At 49.6% G+C, this 21,786-nt stretch overlaps 1 protein-coding gene across 2 annotated transcripts in view; it reads right to left on the bottom strand.

Annotated features, from left to right (window-relative positions):
• Window positions 1-21,786, bottom strand: part of MLPH (melanophilin) — a 29,018-nt gene that overhangs the window by 2,353 nt on the left and 4,879 nt on the right. The window contains exons 3-16 of one of the 2 annotated variants that reach the window (XM_040604669.1): window positions 21,609-21,745; window positions 20,179-20,217; window positions 18,997-19,091; window positions 17,823-17,951; window positions 16,178-16,373; window positions 14,777-14,937; window positions 10,123-10,206; window positions 8,175-8,366; window positions 4,993-5,187; window positions 2,601-2,756; window positions 2,400-2,492; window positions 1,845-1,910; window positions 1,625-1,682; window positions 101-198 (exon numbers count right to left, since the gene is read on the bottom strand). In XM_040604669.1, the coding sequence (XP_040460603.1) occupies window positions 101-198; window positions 1,625-1,682; window positions 1,845-1,910; window positions 2,400-2,492; window positions 2,601-2,756; window positions 4,993-5,187; window positions 8,175-8,366; window positions 10,123-10,206; window positions 14,777-14,937; window positions 16,178-16,373; window positions 17,823-17,951; window positions 18,997-19,091; window positions 20,179-20,217; window positions 21,609-21,745 (1,699 nt within the window). The remainder of the gene's footprint in view (window positions 1-100; window positions 199-1,624; window positions 1,683-1,844; window positions 1,911-2,399; window positions 2,493-2,600; window positions 2,757-4,992; window positions 5,188-8,174; window positions 8,367-10,122; window positions 10,207-14,776; window positions 14,938-16,177; window positions 16,374-17,822; window positions 17,952-18,996; window positions 19,092-20,178; window positions 20,218-21,608; window positions 21,746-21,786) is intronic. The other variant, XM_040604668.1, reaches the window with a different exon arrangement.

Genomic DNA, 21,786 nt, shown 5'->3' on the forward strand with positions numbered 1-21,786 from the left:
GGAGAGCACAGGCAGGGACAGGTTCCTCTGTGCAAGCTCAGGGAGGCAGGTCCCGTGGGGAGCCCAGGCCAGCAACCCTCCTGAGTGGCTGTGTTCATACCGCAAAAAGCCTCTCCACTCTCCTGTTTTTCCCGTTGGGGTTTCTCTGTGTCAGGGAGCCACGGTAAACAGAGTTGCGGTCAAAGGAATCATCGAGACCTGTAGTGAAAGAAGGGAGGTGAGCCTCATCCCTCACCCACCTCACTGGAGGTTTCAGTTACCCACCAAGTCACTTGGGTTCTACTATCCCCTGCCGGCTATGGGTTTTAGACGCATCCCTGCACTTCCCTCTCCAGGAGGGTGGTGGGAAACCCTTTGACAACAGGGAGGAAAAAGCTGTTGCTACTCGGGTTTCCAGAGTGCTGCAAGAGTTGTGTCAGCCTGCCAGCGGTCAACAGTCGAGATCTCTGCTCTAGAAACTTCCACGGTACAGCAAAAGCCGAGGAGCTCTCACCACCCAAGCCTAAAACACTGTCTTGACCTACTAAGTCATCTCCTCTCCTCTGCCACCAGCTTCTGCCAGCTGCACCTTTGCAGGCCCAACTTTGTAAGTCTACCCTGCAGGGAGGGTGGTCAGGAGACTGAGTCGCCCCATCGCCCAGGCCAGGCATAGCGGATTAGGCTTGCCTGGTGACATCTGTGCTGACTGCACATCCCTCTATCTGCTCGTGGGGCTGACATGTTCCCCAGGCTGCCTTTATCTGGCTGCCCTTTGCAGGAAGGAGAGCAGATGACTCCTCCTCAGCATGAGGAGAAGAGACCTTTCTACCTAGCAGCCTCAGCTTGGGAAACGGCACTGTTAATTATCTGCAGGCGTGGGGGAAATGCAATTCCTTCTCTGCATTAAATGATCTCTCTCCTGTTCCCTCCCTTCATCTTCCATTATCTGGAAGGAGAGCCGTTCTTTCTGCCTGTAAGCTTACGAGGTGAGATAAGAGAGAAATAGAAAAATCATTTCCTAATAATGGCTTGCTTATATCGGTCAGGGTGAAATATTTCCTGCGTTTGCCCCCCTACCACACAAGGTGCTGTGCCAAGTTTCAGGTCATCATCTACTTTAAAGCACTCCCAAGTTGCTGATTGTCATAGCTGCATAGCTGGGCGGTGGAGGACCTCTTGCCCCCCACCAGAGATCAGTGACTGAGGCAGGTGGGCAACAGGGTGGAAGATACCTTCCCAAGGTGGCCAAGCAAGGAAGAAATTGCTGTCAGAAGAGATGATGGGTTTGGACGAGGCTTTGGGGTCTAACAGCCAACGGGATGCCACAAATGCAGTAAGGCAGGTGTCTCTCTGGACTCGGAGGCGGCAGGAGTCCAGGCTAAAGAGAAAGTCCTGGTTCTTGGAGGAGTGAGCCAGCTCAGCCTGACCTGTCACTGTCCCTGATCCTGCCAGTTGTCTCCTCCTTTCTAAGTTAGCCACCACAGGTTTCCCCTGTGGCTGTTCTAACAGGAGGCCACGAGCACGGGCGAGGGAACCCCCAGTGCAGATTAACAGCTGGATGCAGAGAGAGAGGACCAAGCATCCCCAAAGCGAGCCCATCCACCCACACGTCCCCACCTCCCACGGGCAGAGCTGCGGTCCTTACTGGTGATTTCGAGGGGACTGTTGAACTTCCTCCTGAACCCCTGCAGTCCGGGCATCCCCTGCAAGAGAAGAGGAGCAGCCTGCTGTGGGGAAGGGGATGGGAGGACAGAGGTCCCCTACAAGGCCACCTCTTTGAAAGCAGATGCCTGGAGACTTTGATTGTCTCCAGGCTTAGTGCCATACCATATGCACTAGCTGGCACAGATTAAACACATACTCACTTTAATGTCATCTGAAGACTCCCCAGGACTGCTGCTGGTGGGGTCGGGAGAGTGGAGGCAGGCAGCCTGTAGGCAGAGGAAGGACAGAGGTTTCTCTTGGGGGTGCAGAAGAGGCAGACAACCCGGTCTGCCTTTCTTTGCCTTTTCAGCTCTTGTTTAGCCTGGACTGATCCTAAGGTGAGCAAAAGAGGCAGCGCACTGCCACGGCAGTAACTCTGCCTGAGGGATTGTGATTATAAAAATCAGGATGGAAATGCAAGAGTTGAGTCCAGGCTGTGGAGGACGCAGCAGCCCTGCACGCCCTACCTGCAGCCCTGGGAAGAGCACTGGTCCCCAGATACAAAATCCTGTAAGGGATCAGCATTGTCCCCCGTCCTCAGTGAGACATCCACTCTCAGAGCCTTGGGGCAGAGTACCAGGCAGCAGGGAGGGAGCTGGGCACAGCTCAGCAAGCCAGGCAGCCCGTCACAGCACCCAGGGGCAGCAGCAACAACCCAGGGGAGCACACACATCTCGGGGCTGGCACCTCTCATACCCACCGTCCTCCATTCTCACCTGACCGATGGACTTCTTCTTCGCCTTTTCCATTGACTTCACTGTCAGCCCTGCAGCGGACAGAGCAGCAATTCGAGATTCGATATCCGATATCTTTAGAGAAGGAAAAAAAAAACATACAGATGGTGGCCAGAGGGTCCATCACTGGCTTTGTTTGTCGTCACTGGCTGGGCAAAGCAGCTCTCAGAACCGAGCCCTCACCTCGCTCTCTGCCTGCTGCACCTGCACGGCTGCTGAAGCCACTTTGTCCTCCAGCTCCGACAGCTCTGAGTCGGTAGTGCCGCTGTGCTGAGCCCCTTCCTCAAGTTCCTTCAGGGTCTTCTCAAGCCGGTAGGTCTTCCCAGCAGTCAGGTACACCTGAAATACAAGGAAAAAACCCACACTGCAGAATTAACCTCCCTGGAGTCCTCCTCTCCTGATGTGGCTGCAGCCCCAGACTTGACAGCTCCTGCCCCTATTTTACGACTACCTTCTTGCCTTGCAGCACAGACAGTACCAGTCAGCTCTGGCAGGGCTTTTCATCTCATTTCCTCCCTTCCCCAGGCTTTTTGAGAGCAATTACCAACCAGCTGAAGTGGTAAAAAGCTCAGTGAGAACACAGGAAGGACCAAAAGTCAGTCATCTGCTCAAGAAGCATCAGCATCATTACACTGTCTGCTCAGAGGAGAAGCAGGTACCGGCAAATAAGTGCAGGCTGCCACGTCCTGCGGTGGCAGTGAGCTGGGAAGGAGACAGACTGACTTTTCAGATCCACTCAGTCTGTTTTAAGGGTGTCTGTGCTGCTGGGTTTCCTGGGAGTAGGGTCAGGATTTGGGAGTTTGGCTCTGGGCAGTTAAACAACCTAACCCGTGCAGAAGGCAGCTTTGCCCAGGAACTGCTCTGAATGCCCAGGAACAGTCCTGGCAAAGAGCCCCAACAAACATGCGTGCAAATGGAGCCCAGTGCAGCAGTGGAGTGAACATGGGGGTGCTGACTGGGGGTGCACAGCGGCTATAGGAAGCCTGGGGTGCACAGTGGCTACTGGAAGCAGCATGCTGCCTTTGCTGTCTAGGTAAGAAGGGTAGAGGGACCTATCCCAATAAACCCACTGGTTTTACCATCACTTGCCTTCTCCTGGGCTACTATAAGGATGCAAGTCCAAGCAAGGCAGTTTAGGAAACACTGATATGTTGGTGTACAATCACACACGAAGATCAGAAGGGTTGTGGCCACTGTTTTGCTGACTGGTCCCAAAATCTTGGCACTGCTAATACAGTTCCTGCTCCTCTAAACCTCTCTGCTTTTCCTGGCTGGGTATTGTGCAAAACTGCCTGGCATGAGCCCCTGCACGCACCAAAGTACAGAGTGTCCACCCAAATCACAGCAACATGCCCCACATCCCACAGGTCCCACTCACCCCAGCGCAAACCCTGAAGACATAACAAATTGCAATTGTTTGCGGGTGCTATCCCTGAAGCTGCTCAAACTATGAGTCACAGGGACACAATTTGTGTTGGGCCGTCAGTCTCCTGGCACCCTCGGAGGCGGGTGGCATGCCTGGGAGAGCAGAGCGGGGAGCCAGCCGTGACTCAGCCGGGCCCCCGAGGGAACCGCAGGATGAGCATGCACCTCATCGCCTACCATCACCTTGCCCCTGCCCTGCTGCTGACCGCGGCAGCACTAAACCCAAAGTTCACATCCTTCCCAGCCCTATCCCCTCTCCTGAGACAGGGGGAACATCAAAACCTTCACGCAGGCACCTCTTGTCCCCTAGGACACTGCATTTGGCCAGCAACCAACTGGGTGGTGCAGTTTCTGAGCACACACTTCTCCCAGCAGCTCCCTGCTTTTATGTATAAGCTTTCTCCAACGAGAGACGAGGCACAGAGTGCATTATAAAACCCTGCTCCCCATTGCAGTGTGTTTGTGACAGTGAAACCTGACCATACAGATGGAGATGCGACTGTTCGCCCCATCTTTGAACTGTTTCTTTGGTGCTTGGTAAATGACACTGTGGATGCAATTCATTTCCCATGGGGAATCAATCGATTCATTCGGGTTTGCAGTAGCTAAAAAAATTGTTTATTGTGCTTTACAGTGTCATGCAAACCTAGCAGGGGATTATGGTCTAGGTGTAAACTTATCACCTGCATGAGCCCATCAGCCCCAGGCAGAAGTCAGCCTTAGTGAACAGATAGGTCATGCTATGCTCAGTCATGAAAGCCTTGATGAAACGCAGTGCTGGGCAGGAACCAAAGAGAAGTGGGACAAAAGCTTTTGCTGCAGCTGAAGCACAGGACTGCTGAAGTCCAGCAAGACAATGCTACAGCAAGCTGGGGACTGCACTTGTCCTCTCTCCCTGGCCCTCACCTGGGGGAACCAGGAGCCGAGGCAAGGAAAAACACAAGGCAGGACATTGCCACCTGCTGTTGTGCCACCTCCCTTGTAAGACAGCCCTGGCCACCATCGGACAAGACTGGACTCTAATCCCTCTGTCGTGCCCATCCTTGTAATGATGACCTACCCACTAACAAGAATTTTGGGGCAGTTTCTTCCGTATTCCCACCCCGCCCCGGTGCCCTCCCTGCTTGATGAAAGCTTTCATGAACCTTACGTTTTCTTCAAGCTCACGGTACACTTCGGCCACCTCTCTGCCGTCTCGCAGGCTGGGAAGCTGCCCCGCGAGGAGGGCACAGCTATCATTGCACTGGGTTTCTCCGTGCAACGACTCACATACTGCTTTCTCCGTGGCATTTATGGCTCTCAGCACTTTGGCCGTGATTTCGCTCAAAGCCTGAGCCGATGACCTCTGCAAACGCCCGTCACAGCCAAAGTGGAGGGTGGGAGGGGGAAAAAAAAAAGGACATTATTTTAACGTGGTGTACAAAACAGCGCAAGTCGGGGGTGAGACGGGCATTGGACCTTCAGGAGCTGTAGAAAGATGAAGCAGCGATAATTAAAGGGCTTACGCTGTTCCTGAAGGGCTCTCCACCAGAGACGGATGCGTGGCTAAAGCAGAGCTTTGATCTCAGCCCGTGCTTTCTGGAGGATGGCTGTGACAAAAGAAGTCATCTCAAAAGGCTTGTAAAGGAGGTTATCCAGGGATGTGTCACTCACTGGAAATGATGCCAACAGGAGCTGTCTGACAGCAGCAGCACCTGGCCACCTGAAGGCCACCCAGTTACTCAGCAGTTAAGATCTAATTGCAGTTAAGATCTAATTGCAGCATATTGCTTTACACTTCAGCAGGCCCCAGCACAGATGCAAATAACTCCTTAAGTTTGTGGCAAAAGAAAAAAAAAAAAACCAACCACAAAACAAACTCATAAAATTATTGTATTGCCACACTGCCAGAACTTGGGACTAAAGTCCTCTCTTCCCATGCCAAGGAGCACTGATGGCAATAATACTCCTAATTGCTGCCTTTCGCTTGATAAGGCACTAACCACATGTAAAAATAGACTGAAGAAATCATCATCTCTCTCTCAACTGATAATTCCCTAGAAACCAAGGAGATGGGGGGTGATATATGCACTGGCAACAAACAGTTGTGTTTACGACTGCACGTATTTCCAGGCAAGCCGTCCTGCAGAGAACCAGCTAACTCAGTCCAGCTGACATTTTAATCATTTTATGGTACCTTCATGGTACAGCAGATTTTTTTCCACATTTTCCATTAGGACTATGTGCTTTCATCGCAGTGTTCCCCAGTTAGAAGACTTCCTCCTGACTGGAGAGGGGACTCACATAAAACTGAACTCAGAATCATGCAAAACCCAAGCCTGGATCTGGTATATAAGGGCATTTCTAACTCAATACTGCCCAAATTAATTTGAGTGTTACCATAAAGCAAAAAGCTGAATTTGGTTTCACTTCTCACATTTGGTTCCGCTTGTGCTGTTGCAACCCAGCTGGGTCTCTCTTTGCTAAGAGTGTCACCTGCCTGCAGGACCCCACTGAGAGACAACTGTGCCTGTGTCCTCCCTGCTTCATAGCTGGGTTTTGGTCAAAGAAAGTAGCATATCTGGTGAATCCAGGCTTCATTTTATGAGAATCAAGAAGCTTACACTGATATCCTACTGACGTCTCCTTATTCCTCAGCATAGGTCAGGGTTTGGTCCTCTGTCTGCCACAGATCAGCAGCTCACACAGGAATTAACTCCCCTTGGCTTGGTGAGTTACCACCTCTGTGTGGCAACTAACTGGAAATGGTTACTCAGAAGATGCACATTGTTCAACCCATGAGTAGTAGTAAAGTCTGGCTGCAGCAATGATCTAAAAGCAGCTTTCAGGAAAAAGGAGGCAGAAAAGGAGGCTTTTGGTAAGGATGCAGTGTACTGCTGATCCAGGGGCAGTAAGAGGGCAGCAAATGGTTCCAAAAACCATGAGGGAAGCTGTCCTAGGAGTAGTTGCTTGCTCTAATCCTGAGATTTTACATAGAACCATGCAGAGACTGATACCTGACACAGACTTGCTAAAAGCACCATGTGCACGCGCAGCTGCACTGTCCAAGCCCAGCAGCAGCCGGGCTTTGCCTTGCGAGGCTGAGAAACGAAACCACGTTAAGGAGAGGCCTCGTGGCACCATGAGACACTCTGCAACCTCGGATGAAAGGAGCTTTGCAGGAAAGGAGGGGTACAGCTTGGGCCCTGCTCGCTTCCTCGTGCTCACCAGTGGTGGATGAGTCTGAGCAAAACACACACGTACCCCATCCATGGCCATGGCAGAAGGGAAGGGATGAACAAGCCATTCGACACCCAACAAGGAATGCTGACCTCTCCATTTCGCGCTAACGGACCATCTCAGGAGGCTCTGTGCAACTGGAGACACACAAGATCTCCTTTTCTTTCTGAGTCACTTGGGCTGTCATCAGCTGCTCGTCCCCAGCGCTGTCACCCAGCCCTAGTGCCTGCCGGGTGAGGTGAGGGGGAAGGGGCCCGGTGCCTACCTCTGCCCTTGCTCTCCTGCCAGGGAAGCAGTTCTCCCCTGCAAGGCTGCACCCCAACGAACGCCTCTCCAGCCCTGCTGGGGGGATACAGTGGGAGAGAGGACATCTCTGAAATGCACCCAGCAGGCAGGGGGATAAATCAGAGCTGCACTGGGCCATGGGGGTGAGGGACTCTCTGGGGTGATTGGGAAGAGGGCTGTATAGATGCTGTGATCCCTCCTCCTCTCCCTGACCCATGTCCCCACAGATCAGCCACACCTGGGTAGGGGACAGGAGCCAACACAGTGCTGTAAGTACAGGAGATGCTGACCTAACAGAGTGGAAGCAGGACCAGGGATTTTGTGACTCAGGAGCACTGACAGGTCTGGAAGACACATTTCAGGCTGTAGCAGGTGCCTGACAAAGGCTGCCAGTATTCAGTCATCACCGAACCGTTCTCTAACCCCAGTACTCTCTTCTCCACAGTGACATTCAGATCCTAAGACAAGTCTTCTAAATAGATGTGGAGGTTGTGTGCCTCTCCATAACAGGCAGTAGCCTGCAAGACCTCCACTCATAGGATCATTTAGGTTGGAAAAGACCTTTAAGATAAGAGACTTTACTTTTGACTCTTGGATGAGACTGGGAGAGCCTACAAGGAAAAAAGTCCAGATCCAACACTCCGGGACTTCCCTATCCTTTGACACTGTGTTAAAGCAGGCAGCTAAGTCAGACACACCACAGCCCTGGAAGGCATCAAGGTGTGGGACAGAAGAAGAGTTGCACTATGGTGTAAGCCATAAACCACTGAGAGCAGAAGGAACCACAGATGGAGCCTAGCATGGTATGGGTGGGGGGACACAGATTACCTTTTGAGCATCTCTGGCCACGTCATCACTGGAGGAACTAATCTCTGGTTTCTTTGCTCTCTTCTTTTCTTCACGCTCTTCTTCTTCAGAAGAGACTTCTTTGTCACTGATGTTCCTCGCTAACTCCTCCAGCTTCCTCTTCAGCTCCTCCTCCTCGGCATCAGGATCAAGTTGGGAGTCTGCAGCTGGAGACTGAAGGAGCAGAAGGGAGCTGTGTAAGTGTCTCCTGTGACGGACAACAGGGCATGCCCAGGTCCAGACACACTCACCAAGACTGGCCAGCAGAGGAGCTCGATGAGTGTGACCACAGATGGACTTTGCAAAGGGGACTTCAAGCCCCCCTCGCTGCACCCATTTTTCCGAGGGGTGGTCAGACTGCCCAGGGGTGCAGCAGAATCCAGCGAGCTACACTCTAACTCCATGCTGAGGAGTGCAAACCCTTCATCTAATGAACCTCCATTCCCATTTTCTGCTTCCCCAAGAACATGCTTGATTTTCCTTTGGAAAATTGCCTTTCCCCCCTCTTAAAAAGATGTGCACGGGGGATTTGGGGCCAAAAAATACTGCGTTTTCATTAGGAACCACAGCCTGGCTGGTGGCTCCGAGCACAGAGATCACAACGACACAAAGACATGGTCCACGAGGGTAAAGGAAGCAGCCACATGAAATACCACTCCTCGAGGTAGCTTTCAGAGCCTCTAGCTAATCTTTGCAATGAGAAAACACACAGCAAGTTTTCCTGTAGGATAGATGGCATATTTCCACCTCGCCCTGTTCTTATGTACAATTCATGGTACCTGGACAATAATGCTATTAGGCTCCCAGGCACTGGAAGGGATCTCCAGAAGTTTCTGAACTCATTGTCCCTTGCGTTAAGATGGGATGACAATGATCTGTGTCATACTTGGTGGGGTTTTGCCTAAGCTGTTCTTAATGACTTTGAACAGCGGTGCGGCGTCCGCAGCAGGCAATCTTTCTGCCAGGTGGCCTGTTCCCAGGCTCTGCTATCCTTTCTGCTAGAAAGCTTTGCTTAGAAGTTGACCTCAACCTGTCCCATAGCAGTTTAGACCCGTTGCCTCTACTCTGATCTGCCCTAGACACGGGACTAAAGCACAGGAACCTGCAAATGTGCCCATCTCCTACTCCCTTGACAGAAACACTGAATGATTACAAACACGGCCATCCCCATTACAGATTTTAGAAAAAAGAAGACATTGCATTGTTTCATTTATGCCTAGGGGACTTCTCCATAATTATCACTGTCCATTCTACTGAGCCATCAGCCACCAGAGCAGCTCATGGTGATGGGTTCACACAAAGGAAGAGTACATAGTTTAAAATTAGAAACCCAAAATCAATGTTAAGCGACCTAAGTATTCACAGATTCTAGATCCCTGCCCAGCTCTAACTTAATTTAACTGTTTTGTTCTGAGCTTGATGGCATGGTAAGACAAGGGCAGCTCAGAAGAGAGACAGAAATCCTTCTTGACTCAGATCTCTCATTCACAATAACCAGGTGACTTCCTCATATGTACTAATTGAGTTTCCCATGATTTCAAATGAGCTGTCACAGCTCTGCGGATGTAGTGACATCCACTTAACCCTACTCCTGAAATTAGCATTTCATAGAGTATCAACCTGAAACCAAATTTTCCTTGTGCAGAAGGGCCAAGGAAGGCACTGGCTTGCATGGGGGCCTAAAAGCCACGAGTTTAATTCGCTTCTGTTTCTGTTCTGCCATGCAGTGTTTTCTAAGGTGTTCCACCACCTGGAAGAGTTTCCAAGGCCAAAGCAGGGGATTAAACTCAACCAACCTGAGTCTTTTTGTCTGCCTGGCTTTCTCCCTGCAGTGCTGGCTGTTTCAGAGTAGCCCCTCCAAAGAGCAAGGGAAGGGACCAGCACAGCCCACGCTCCATCCCTGCAGAGTGCCCCGGCTTTGCCCGGTTACCTCGTCAGAGCGCACCAGGATTTTTTCCTCCAAACGGTTCAGCATGCGTTCAATTGCAGACATGCGTTTGTTGAGCTCATGAATCTAAAGGAAAGGAGAGAGAGAGAGAGAGAAAACAAGTAGAGAACAGACCAGCCACCACTGCCAAGACAGTAAGAAAACAGTGCAACCACCAGAAGAAGCAAGCAAAGCAGCAAGACACCGCCACCGTGTGCCAAGTTAAAAGATGTTAAAAAATAATGTCTTTTAAAAATTGCCCTGGATATGCCGACGAGCTCCAGGAGGTGCACAGCCTCTCCTCGAACGTGGAAAACTCAAAGTGATGCTGAGTACCCAGCACACTGCAATTCCCAACAAAACATTGGTAGCTTTGATGCAGCGAACATAAACCCGCATCCCGGCCCTGCTGCGTACCTTGTCCAGACAAAAGCATCAGGCTGTCACAAAGCCATGTATCTTGCCATCATTTTCATGCTGCCTCTAATTCAAGTCAACATCAGTTTTCACTTCCTAGTAACATGTTTCTCAAGCAGCTACTACCCCATCACCCCACTTCCAATACAGTGCTGGAAGGGAAGAAGGTAAGAATTTCCCTTGAAAAATTCCAGATAGAAAAACTTAAAGTTTTCCCCAACACAATTGGAAATTCTCTGACTTCTCCATGCATTGATTTACCAAGATGCTTCCCCCTTTTTTCTCCCTCACTCTTCCAGCTGAATAAAGGGGCATGGAGAGAAGAGTAGAGAAGAGAAAGACAGACAAAATCTGAAAATCAAAGATAAGTTAATTTATGCTCAAGAACCAAGACAAACTTTTGTGGTTAAATCACTGAAAACATTAAAGGAAGCTTTTTTTTTTTTCCTTTTAGAAATTGAAGTTTTGTTTTCTTAAAAAAAAAAATCTTTCTCCTTTGATCCAAACAAATAAAACACAAATGATGAGAAATATTGCCCATTTTATAACACTGCCTCCCACATCACTGCTCTTCTGAGTGGCTGCCTCCCATTCAAAGGGGAACAAGCAGCAAATGCAGTAAGTAAATCCAGTAACAAAGAGATATGTGAGGGCTTGGCTTTGTTTCTGTAACATTTCCGTCCTCTCACTTAGTTTTTGTGCTTGCTAGTGTTTGATTCATTAGTTCCTCACAACAGATTGCACCTTTGTAAGGGAAGATGAATGTAAAAACCTGACACTGGAGAGCAGAGCTCTGTAATTACCATCTCAAACTGAATGTATCTTTAAGCAACATTAAACCCACAGGCAGGAAGCAATCCAGTCCCTCTCCAATCCATCTCTAAGTGGTTTCTCAGCACTGTTTAAGGCCTGAGTCTTGCATCGCTCCTGGTGACAATGGGAAGTCTGTGATGGGCCATCAGCTTCAGAGGAAGAGATGGTGACGAACTGAGCACTGGTACTTCCCTGTCTCCATAAAGCAGAAGCTGGGAGAGGTCAGAGCATAATGCACAGTCTGCTGTTGATGGGCTACAAGGATAGGAGCTGAAGAGCTCGCTTTCACTCTCCTTGCCAAGCAAGGCTGGTTTTAATTCATGGTGGTCACCATTAGGATGCATCCGCATGAGGGGCTGGACCGCCCTGCGCTGCTCTCTGCCTGACAAAGGCTGGCAAACAGTGCTCTGTGTTACAACATTTAAAGTGAAGAGACTTAAACACAGCACATAAGGAGGACATCAGTTAGGGTAAACTATCACTTGCTGCTGGGGAGGGAAGACAGGTTACTCTAGCAGAGGCGCTGCCTTCAGTCTCTCAAACGCTCAAGACCTCTAAGAGAACCTTTATGTAAAGAAGAGGAGCCAGACATCATCACAGCTTTGGGAATCCAGAACCACTGAGCTCCCCTGAGGTACAGCAGAACGTCTTTTGGGGAGAAACTTGGTAAATTGGCACTATTCCTTATGGCTTGGTCCTGTTCCTGCCTGGCTTCTAAAGACCTAAAGGCAAAGACCTGCACAGTTACCAGTTCAGGGCTTCTTTTTATGTCTCATCAGGTTTGAGAGCTTTTTTCTAATTGTGTTTTGGGTTTTCTTTTTAAATTTTGCTCTAACACCTGGAGTCACAGGGCTAGGGAACAGCAGCTGTTTTTGTTAGTGTTTCTTGTGTTTGGGACTGAACAGTGGATTCCTTCCAGAACTAAAGTAAAACCAATTTTCAGATCAAACATATTTTGACAAACCTGCACCTAAGGCACCTTTAGGGAAGAGGGTTTTCACCTGTGATGTCAAAGTGACGCTGGGCACAGAGCTGAGCTCTCCACCTCTTGAAACCTTCAGATTCCAACAAGGTGTCTAACCAGGAAAGCATTGCTTTTGAAGCCAGGCTGTGGGATTCCATACAGGGTTAATGGGAATTAGCAAACGTGCTTCTGGACCCTACACCTCACAGGCCAACATCCTGAACCACCAGAAGGCACAGCCTCTGAGAATTGCAGTGCCAGGGTGACCAGTTGTACTCAGCCAAGCTCGCTGTTCTCTGGGATGTCTCATCAGGGACTGGGATACCCCAGAAGCCCTGATGATGGCTACATGACATACCTTGGAAGTGCCTGTAAGCAAGCAACTCAAGAGCCGTCGCTTCACTGCTCAGGAGAATGCAGTCCACTGCTCACTGTCCCAGATCCCTCCTGGCCTGTCTCTGCCTTCCTGCCAGCCTCAGCCCCTCTATCTCCTCCAATCTCAGGACAAGAGGATGGACACCAGCCTCTTCTGAACCTCTTCCAGCTCTGCCGATACAACAGAGCTGAATAGCACTGAAACCTGGATGTTCTTGCCTTCTCTCTTCCTTGGGCTTGTACCTGGCCTCTCCTTGGCCAACGGTGACTACAACGCACATGTGCATTGTTCTGAAGTTAATGGTCCAGCACAGAGCTGGGTCTTTTCCTGCTGGGTGAGGAGAAGGCTTGGTGGGAATACGGTTGCTAGCTGTAAACACATCAGCAGCACAAAGGGCAGGAAGGATAAAGAGCCATTTAAGCTAATGAACAATGTTGGCATAAGAGCAAATGGGGTTAAATTGTGAGTAAGAAGATGTCTCGTAACCATTAGAGATTTACAAGGCTCCACAGCAGCCTTGGCACTGGTGTGATGCAGCAAACCACAAAGCTTGCTGGACCGCCCTGAAGCGAGAGCTTGCCCAGCTGATGGAGGAAGTCATCTGAAGGGTTGGTAGGAATTTGGCCCCATTTCCCGACTGCAAAGCATGGTGCACATTTCATGCCTAATGTACCGTGGCCTCATTAAGAACACCCAGTCCAGGGTTCTTCCATTTACTGCCAACTCAAAAAGGAATGGCATTTACTAATTAAAATATGTGCCGAGAGAAGGAAAAGGCATAGGAAAAGTTTCCCTACACAGACACATGAAGTGTGGTGCTGAGGGATGGTTGTGGTTATAGATCCCTGCACTGATTACCCAAACCCAAGGGTATTGGATGGGGTTCAGGACATGTAAAATTACAAGCTGTGAGCAGAGGCTGGCAGCTGCCTCTCCCTGTGTATCTGTAGCCAAACATCACCCTGCGTTTTGCTGCTCAAGAGGTCTGAGGAATGCTTTACCATTCTCACCACCCACCCTTCACAAAGGTGGCATCAGGAACGGCAAGTTCTTCCTTGACAATTAAAACACAAGCTTGCAGCCTTTCTGACACCTTTCTCCAGAGTGCTCCCCCTATTATCATCATTCAGGAGTGATATGTGACAGGTTGTCCTGACCCAGTCCTACTGGGGCAGGAACACTACATGCTGCAAAGGAAGAAAAGGATCTTGATGCTTATTAAACATCTCTCTCCAAACCTCTGCCTAATCATAAAGCACCAGCACATTCAATTGAAAAAAGCCTTTTTGGGGACACAGAAAACCAAGGTATTTCACAGATTGATAAGGACAAGCTGGAAAATTAACAGCAAAGAAGGCAAGTTGGTTATTGTGGCAGCAGCATGGGTGGAGCGCAGCACCAACCAGCGCCTGATTTTCTCTTTTCCATGACTGCAAAAGTAGAAGGGCTGGAAGGAGAACCTGGGAGAGGAAGCACAGAGCTCCAGCGTATTTCTGCATCATCCTAAAAGGGCAGAGAAATATCTACTCTCCCTCACCTTGATGAATGAAGGAGCCCTAAATGCACCTTCTCAGGTCTCATGTCCTGTTCCCATTTCATGAGCACCTTGGCAGGTTCCTCACAACACAGTGCACAGGACATGGCCTGGGCATTCATTTTGGTGGTGGCACCTAGGTGAGCCAGGTTTTAGGTCATCCCACAGGCCCACTGTATTGCTCTGGCAATGCAAAGTGGCTACACCCCCAGTTTCTTCAGTTCCTGAGCTGAAGAGGATGAGGGATCTCAAGTCTGCAGAGATCTGGGACCCACTCTGCTCCCTCTTGGACCTGCACATGGGGAGAACAGGCACCAAACCACCAGTGCACAGAAGGGGCAGTGCTTGTGTGGATACCTAGGGCACACCACCTTTTCTGCTTGTGCTCCACATCCATCCAGGCCAGGAGACTATCGTGGTCACACCCTAGTTTGCCATCACTGCTTCTCTTCTCTGAACCATCCTGTACCTCACAGATAACAACTGCTATTTGTAGCAAGAGAGGCTTGGCCACAGAATTGATCTCACAAGAGTTTCAACAGCTGTTTGGTACCTGATTCCCAGAGTGACTGATGTTCTCCTGGGAGGAGGCTCTGTTCCGGCGTTTCATGTGATGGGGTGGGTAGGCAGGGAACTGGGCTCCCTTCACATCCTCATCAGAGGTGTCCATATCTGCAGAGTACCGGGACTGGGGCTGCTCGTTCCAGGGGCTGCCTTTGGAGAGAGAAGGTTTCAGCACAAAGGTACAAGAGATTCACACCCCTGAGGTCCTTGCTGGACATTGGCCCCATCCTTAAGACAAGCAAATAATAAGACACTTCTCCAGATCACACTTTCTATCCTTTGGCTGAAGATGCTTCTGCAAGAGAGACCAAGGTTAAGGATGGCTACGCTGGACCAGGCTGCAGCTCCACCCGCTGTGGCCACACAGCACCAGGCCCAGCACGGTCCCAGCCTGGCGCTGTCCCGCCCCAAGCAGCCAGGACCCTCACTGAAAACTGCTACTGCCTTCCCAATTTTGTCAGAGCCCAGGTTTGGACGCTGCCCTTCCTGCATTGTCCAGGTGATGGAAGTTGTTTAGATCAGGCTAGAGAGGTACCAGGATGGACCGCTGAAGAGTGGAAAGTCTCCCTTTTAAAGGAGAATTTCAAATGAGACAAAACCAATGAGACAAAATGGAATTAACAAGCCAGAGTGTCACCCCAGCAGGGCTCAGAGTGGGAATTTAAACAATGTGCAGTAAGGTTTACCCAGTGTTTCCTAGTGCCCTGAAAATACAACCAAGCAGCTGGACACCCAGAAGGATATATCCTACAGCTGCATGTACACAAACCAGTTTCCAGCCCTCCTGGCTCTGCTATCCCAGCAGGAAAAGGCAGTTGTAGGAAAAGGCAAATTCTGCACCATCATTTGTGAGGGGCTTTATAGAAACCAGGGATCCTGTAGCCTGCCAGTGTGTCCTGCCCAGCTGCAAGGATGCTACTTAGCAACCCCCAGTGCTTGCCTCCCGTTCTTGTTCAGTCTTACTCCAAGTCCCCTTGAAAGTAAACTTTGTGCACCCACAAGACCCTTTGGCAAGGAGTTGAACTCATGTACCGCTGCCTGCAGGAGGAAACACGTCCTCCTGTTTCTAGCAGCATCCATTTCATTGTATCTGGTTTCTACCCTGGACAGGACTTTTAGGTATGAAAGGGACGGGCACCTTAAGAACCACCCCTCTGGCTTTGAGAAACGTGCTTGTGGGGAGCAGGACCTGCCCATTACAACTAGATAACTTCAGCCGATTCTTTTATGAGAAAAATCACTTCTGCAGATGGATATTTTGTCTTGACCCTCAGGTCTTTTAGCGGTTTTAAGACTGTTCAGAAAATTCAAAGACATTTTCATTTTGGTCCAACACTTGCAGCCACTTGTCCTCGAAAGGATAGAAGAGAGCCTGGCCAGAGGCACCTACCAGCTTTTGTGTTTCTTTCCAGGCTCCTTCTCCGTGAATTGACGGTGAGCCGAACCTCTGTGCTGAAGTGCTGCTCCGGCGGGCTCACGCCCCGTCCCTGCTCCTGCAAGACGTGGTGGAAGACCAGATCTGCATCCGCGATCCTGGACTCCTTCTGGGAGGCATCTTCAGCTGAGTTGGGGAAATCTGGGAAGGACTGAGAAAGGAGGATTGCTGCTGAGCAGCTGCCCGTGAGGACTCCTTGCCTCTCCTGACCTTCGCTAACAGCTCCTAGCCTGATCCTCCAATACGTGCATCGAGTGACCTTTTACGATGCCAGTTCCTAATAACACACACTTTAAAGACTTTACCTTGCTGGCAAACCTTGAGCAACGTTCTTCTCGTCACTGCCAGGGGGCACTGTTAATTTTTTCACTAGCTAGGCTAAGAGTTCTAGGCTGCAAAAAGCTCTGGGCTTTTAAGAGGCTGTGCCCTCCCACTTAGTCAACCACCAGCCACCTTCTGCCCCTCCGAAAATCTGCAACCGATAAATCTGATTCAAATGATCTCGACAGAGGCCAGCCCTCCCTAGACTCACGTTGAATTCTGTTGCATAAAGACGGGCTTATATGAAGGAAGAACAAACCTACTTGTTTGCCCCAGCTTCTTAGCAATTTGCGTGGCCTTCAGCAGATTTTTTTTTTAAAGTCTTTGTTGCACATCTTACCACATCCCGCTCCCACCCAGGAGGAAAGTGTCACAGTATCATTAGAAGGAAGAAGGAGCTGTTTAATGTTTTAAAAGTGAAATTTCAACAGGAAAGGCAAAGAGGAGCAGCCCAAAAAAAGCTTGATTTGAAGCATATCAGGCTGGAAGACCTTTTGCCACATCCAGGGCAGCCTGGTTTGTGTTCCTCCCTGGAGCTGGAAGGTGGTGATGACTGAGCCCCAGCCCTTGGTGGGATCACGGGGTGCAGCTCACTGCTGTTGCTTGTGCTGTAGCTGTCTGTGGGTCCCACTTCTGCTCAGGACCTCCTGACACTAAGGCACATACAGTCTCCTATATAGAAATAACCAGTGTTCATGCAGTTTTTGATGTCCCTGTGTTCTCCCTTCTAACTTTTGGGGGCCCTCACCATGCAGGTGCCATTGCTGCAATCACACTGGCTCTGTGGGATTCATCTTCTCAACTTTACAAAGGTTGTGTGCCCCATGAAGCTGCTGGCCAGCTACGTCCCTGCCACCAGCACATGGCAAAACCATCCCCAGACTGGATGGAATGATGGGAGAAGAGTCTAGTTTCATTTTATCCCTTGAGTACTGAACCTCACAAGCTCACTGGAAACTAGGGTGCCCCATAGTCTTGGGACAAGACGAAAAATCTGTTGTCTGCAGAGAGCAAAGAAATCTGCAGGGAGAAGGCCAGAGAATCTCCTGCTATCTCATCTTACCACTCATCCTTGCTTCAGTCACATGTCCTACTGACTCAGCCTGAGGCAAAGAACTTCAAATGGAAGGAGAGATAGCAAGTGGGGCTGTGGGGAGGAGGGATTGGCACCATTGCCTCTCAACACCAGCTGAAGGGTTTTCATAGCTGAAGGAAGAGATAGCAGAGGTAGCAAGGAGGCAGAAGAGAGGAAAGGACACACCACCCCCCCGCCCAGTACCTGGAAAGCATCCGGGCTGCTGGCTGCTGGAGAGAGCTGCACAGACTGGCGGCGAGACTGAGCAGAGTACTCCGAGTCCAGTTCAAAATCAAAGGGATGGACAGACAGCAGGCGCTTTGTCTTGCACATCTTAGCATAGGAAGTGCAAGAAAGGAAAATTCAGCATAAAACCCAGTTGACCTTGAAGAAAAGGGGAGGAAGGGCCCTTGTCTCCTTAGTTTGCCTGAGTTTGCACAGCCCAAAACAAGGCTCCTGCTTTTTGCAGAGAACATTTGGGTCAGACATTGCCCTGCTTGCAGGGAGCCAGGTGAAATATATAGAAGGCAGTGTGTGCTTATGCTGCACCAAAAGAAAAGTGGGTTCCTGATTCCCACACTCTGGCTCAGGACTGTGGCCATGAGCAGAGAGTGAGAAGCTCTCTCCTGGTTTATAAAGTCACTATGGGAAATCTGAGCCAGGTTACAGCTCAGAGAGAGATCCAGGAGATGCTTTCAAGTCCTGAAGCATCTCCCTGTTTTCTTCAGAGAAAGGAAGCTGTGGGCAGATCTCCAGATATTTGGGAGGTCATCGGCTTCCTTGGGTCAGGAACAGCTTGGGCAAACCTCCAAGGCTTCAGAAGCAGATCAAAATGAAGTATCAAGTACGTGAAATGCAGCACATACCCGTAGCCACAGGTTCAGATGGTGTGTACGTAACAGCACGTATGTAACTGTACCAGCATTTCAAACACACCAGCAGATTTCACACATGCTGCAGGGACAAATACACTTCACATCACCCTTCTTACACTGCTCGTATAGTCCCAGAAAAACTCAGGAGATAATGTGATATACTCATGAACCCAGCTGTGCTTTGCTACTCTACCAGGTATCTCTTATTCTAGTGAAAAAAACAGGTGTGTTCTTGTTCTATGGGTAGGAGCTGGAACTTTTATACTAACTGGGGACACCCTTAATGTCAGGAGTGGGTCTTTTGTCCAGAGGACCGAGTATTTGTGATTTTACTGACTTGGTTGTTTCTACACAAACTGGGAGAGGGGCATATCTGAGAGGAGAACAAAGAGAAAGGCCCAGTTTGGAACGCAGCATAGAACACCACCACCACCACCGCCCAAGGCAGGTCATCAGCAGCTGAGGGCACAGAAGCAGAAGAGGCCCCAGAACAAAACGCTTACTCTGCTGTAGCACTCTGCTTCAGCTCCACGAAGGACATTGTCTTCGTCATCACTGTTGTCCCCAATGTCACCACTGGTGAGGAGCTGGCATTCACCTGGAGGGGAGACAATGGCACACTGTGTATGGGCAGCTCCTGCACCCCGTTCCTGCAGGAGGTGAGTCCCCACTGTGGTGGTCTCACCAATGCACGTAGGTGAGCCCAAGCTTCTTCTATGGGATGAAAAGGTCCATATTAGAAATAACTTCCAACATATTTTTTTTCTTTTTTGAATTTTTTACATACTACACCATGGCCAGTAGGTTGCACAAGTAAAGGGAAGAGGACAAAGGATGGGAAAAGGACAGGAACATTTTAAGGTAGCCCCAGCGCTGCAGCTGGCATGCAGTGATCACTGTCTAAAGTCTGTAGGGTAAGAGGCTTTTTGGGGTGCAGTTCCCAGGCAGCACTTGATCTTGCAAAAGCTTGGCTGGCCTCTCATAGCTTCCCCTTCCAGCTGTGCACCATCACAGATGTGGAAGTGACCACTGCAGGAAAATGAAGGGCATCTGCACCACAGAGAGCACCCTGAAGTTCCCCGGTGTGACTCCAGTATTTGAAGGCACTATGGCTCAGCCCAGCACAGCTCTGCTTCTGCTGGTTCCCATCAGCCAGCTCCACTGTTAGTGACCTGTCCCTTTCTGGGTCCCCATCTCTGTAGCCAGATCACTGCCAAGCCCAGCAGTACGTTGGGAACAGCACAAATGCCTGATCAAATCCAAAGTCAAGGTAGGCAAAATGCTCTTTCCTATATCAAATGCCAAGGTGCAGCAAATCTTTCCTGCAAGGGCTCCTAAGGAACACAACCCAAGTCCTAAATTCAGTGGCTTCCTTAAGAACACGGCCAGCTTTACGAGCATACAACTTAGGTGCATTGAGATGATTAGTATTGGGAAGCTTCAAGTTTGGCATGTAACTAAAAGCCCCGTTGTATCTGAGTCCGCCCTTGGAGACCCCAGGTGTACTGCAGTGCGAGAGGTGAGCATTACAGTCCACCTCCACCGCAGCGGAGAGATGTCCTCCCTGGCCCAGCAACACCAAACTGCGCTGGAGTGCCCATAGCCAGAGGGTGTGAAGAGAAAAAGACGTTGGAAACCTCTCCTGAACTGCAAGGCACATGCTGCAGTTCTCTTTTTTTACTTACTGTTAATGTCTGGCAGGCTGTAAACTCTGTCATGAAGACCTAAATGAAAAGAAAAATGGTGGGAAAAATGAATAAGCACATTTTCTCCAGGTACCTTGCAGAGAACAAGCCTCAGAGCTATGGTTAACTGGAGTTCTCATTCTCTAGACATCACAAAGCACTATCATCAAAAAAGCTCTTTAGGGAGAACAAAACAGGCACTTGGAGGCAGGACTTGACTTTTAAAAGTCAAAGAGCTTATTGCCACCACTTCCACAGTCCTGATGCAACATGCATGGGAGTGCAGCAGCAGGGGAAGGCAGAGCCAACAGCAGATGGCTGCACAAAATGCAATGGTTTCACGTCATTCTGCTGTACCTCCCGCAACCAGGGATACAATCCAGGAGGAGATTCTTGCTTGCTCAAAGGTCAAGCCAATTCGCTAGTGTTAATGAAGTAATAACAACAAAATAATTTCTTTTTTAAAAAGCCATCAGAATCTCAATTTAAAGAAGCCTAAAGCACAGTTATCCTCATGCTTGGCTTGGTTTTCTCTTGGATTGTCCTTTCTGTGGGGTCTGCTGCATTTCCAGACTGAATGCTGCATAAATTGCCTCTCAGTCCATTAATTTTATATTCGATGCTGCTACCCTCCACTTTCTGATATTTCCGCCATGAGCGGTCTAGATAAAAGAGTGACTGGACCAGTTGAATCAGCACATGTCTATAGTATTTGTGTAAATTTTTCTGTGTTTCCTCAAGATGGAAATAAAAACCATGTTGGTTTTCAAAGGCAGTAGGCAAAGCAGTGCAGGACCTGAATGAATGGCAGCTAGGAGCTACCCAGTACCAACAACAGCTTTCAGCATATGTTTATGCACTGTTGGGCCAATATCAGAAATACTGAAGATCCATAAGGCTCTGAAGAAAACAGCTATGGTGACAGGTAACTTGCTAATTTTGGTACAGTTTTGTCAGTGCCAGAGCATCATCAGATTAGCTGTGAAAATCATGGGGGAAAAAACAGCACTGGCTTTATCCAGCCAGCTGGATGTTTTGGACCTGCAGGTTAAATTTGGGTTAATTTCACAAGATCTCCCCTGTGATGAAAAGCACTAAAAGAAAGAAAAAAAAAAAGAGATGTAAGTTACAAAGCGCAGGACATGAGACTTTTAAAACTAAGTGCAAGATATTCTCAAGTCTGTGGTAAAAACTTGAACCTTTGCAGACGACAAAAAAATCCACCGAGAACATCTGCTCTGCTGCTGTCAGTATGAACACACGACTCTCAGCCTCCGCTCCCTCCCAAAGATGTTTTGAACGGTCTCGAAACCACATGGCACTCAGAGCAGCATCAATGCTGATGTTCCTCCTGTGGTGCATCCCAACACCGTGCCACATGGATGCCCCGTGTGCAGCAGGGCAGCAGAAACCCTGGTGTTCCTCCTCACCTAGAAATGTGGAGTTCACCCCCTGCCCTGGCTGCAGCCTGCCGTACAGGGACTGCAGCACCTTGGCACTTCCAAACCTCTTGAAACGGGATCGCACGTGCTCGTAGTACCACTCCAGGGAACCGATCTTCACAATCCTGCCCAAAGAGAGGATGCACACGCAGGTGAGCCAGTCTAG

The sequence above is a fragment of the Falco naumanni genome, chromosome 8 (assembly GCF_017639655.2).
Source record: "Falco naumanni isolate bFalNau1 chromosome 8, bFalNau1.pat, whole genome shotgun sequence".
Lineage (NCBI taxonomy): Eukaryota > Metazoa > Chordata > Aves > Falconiformes > Falconidae > Falco > Falco naumanni.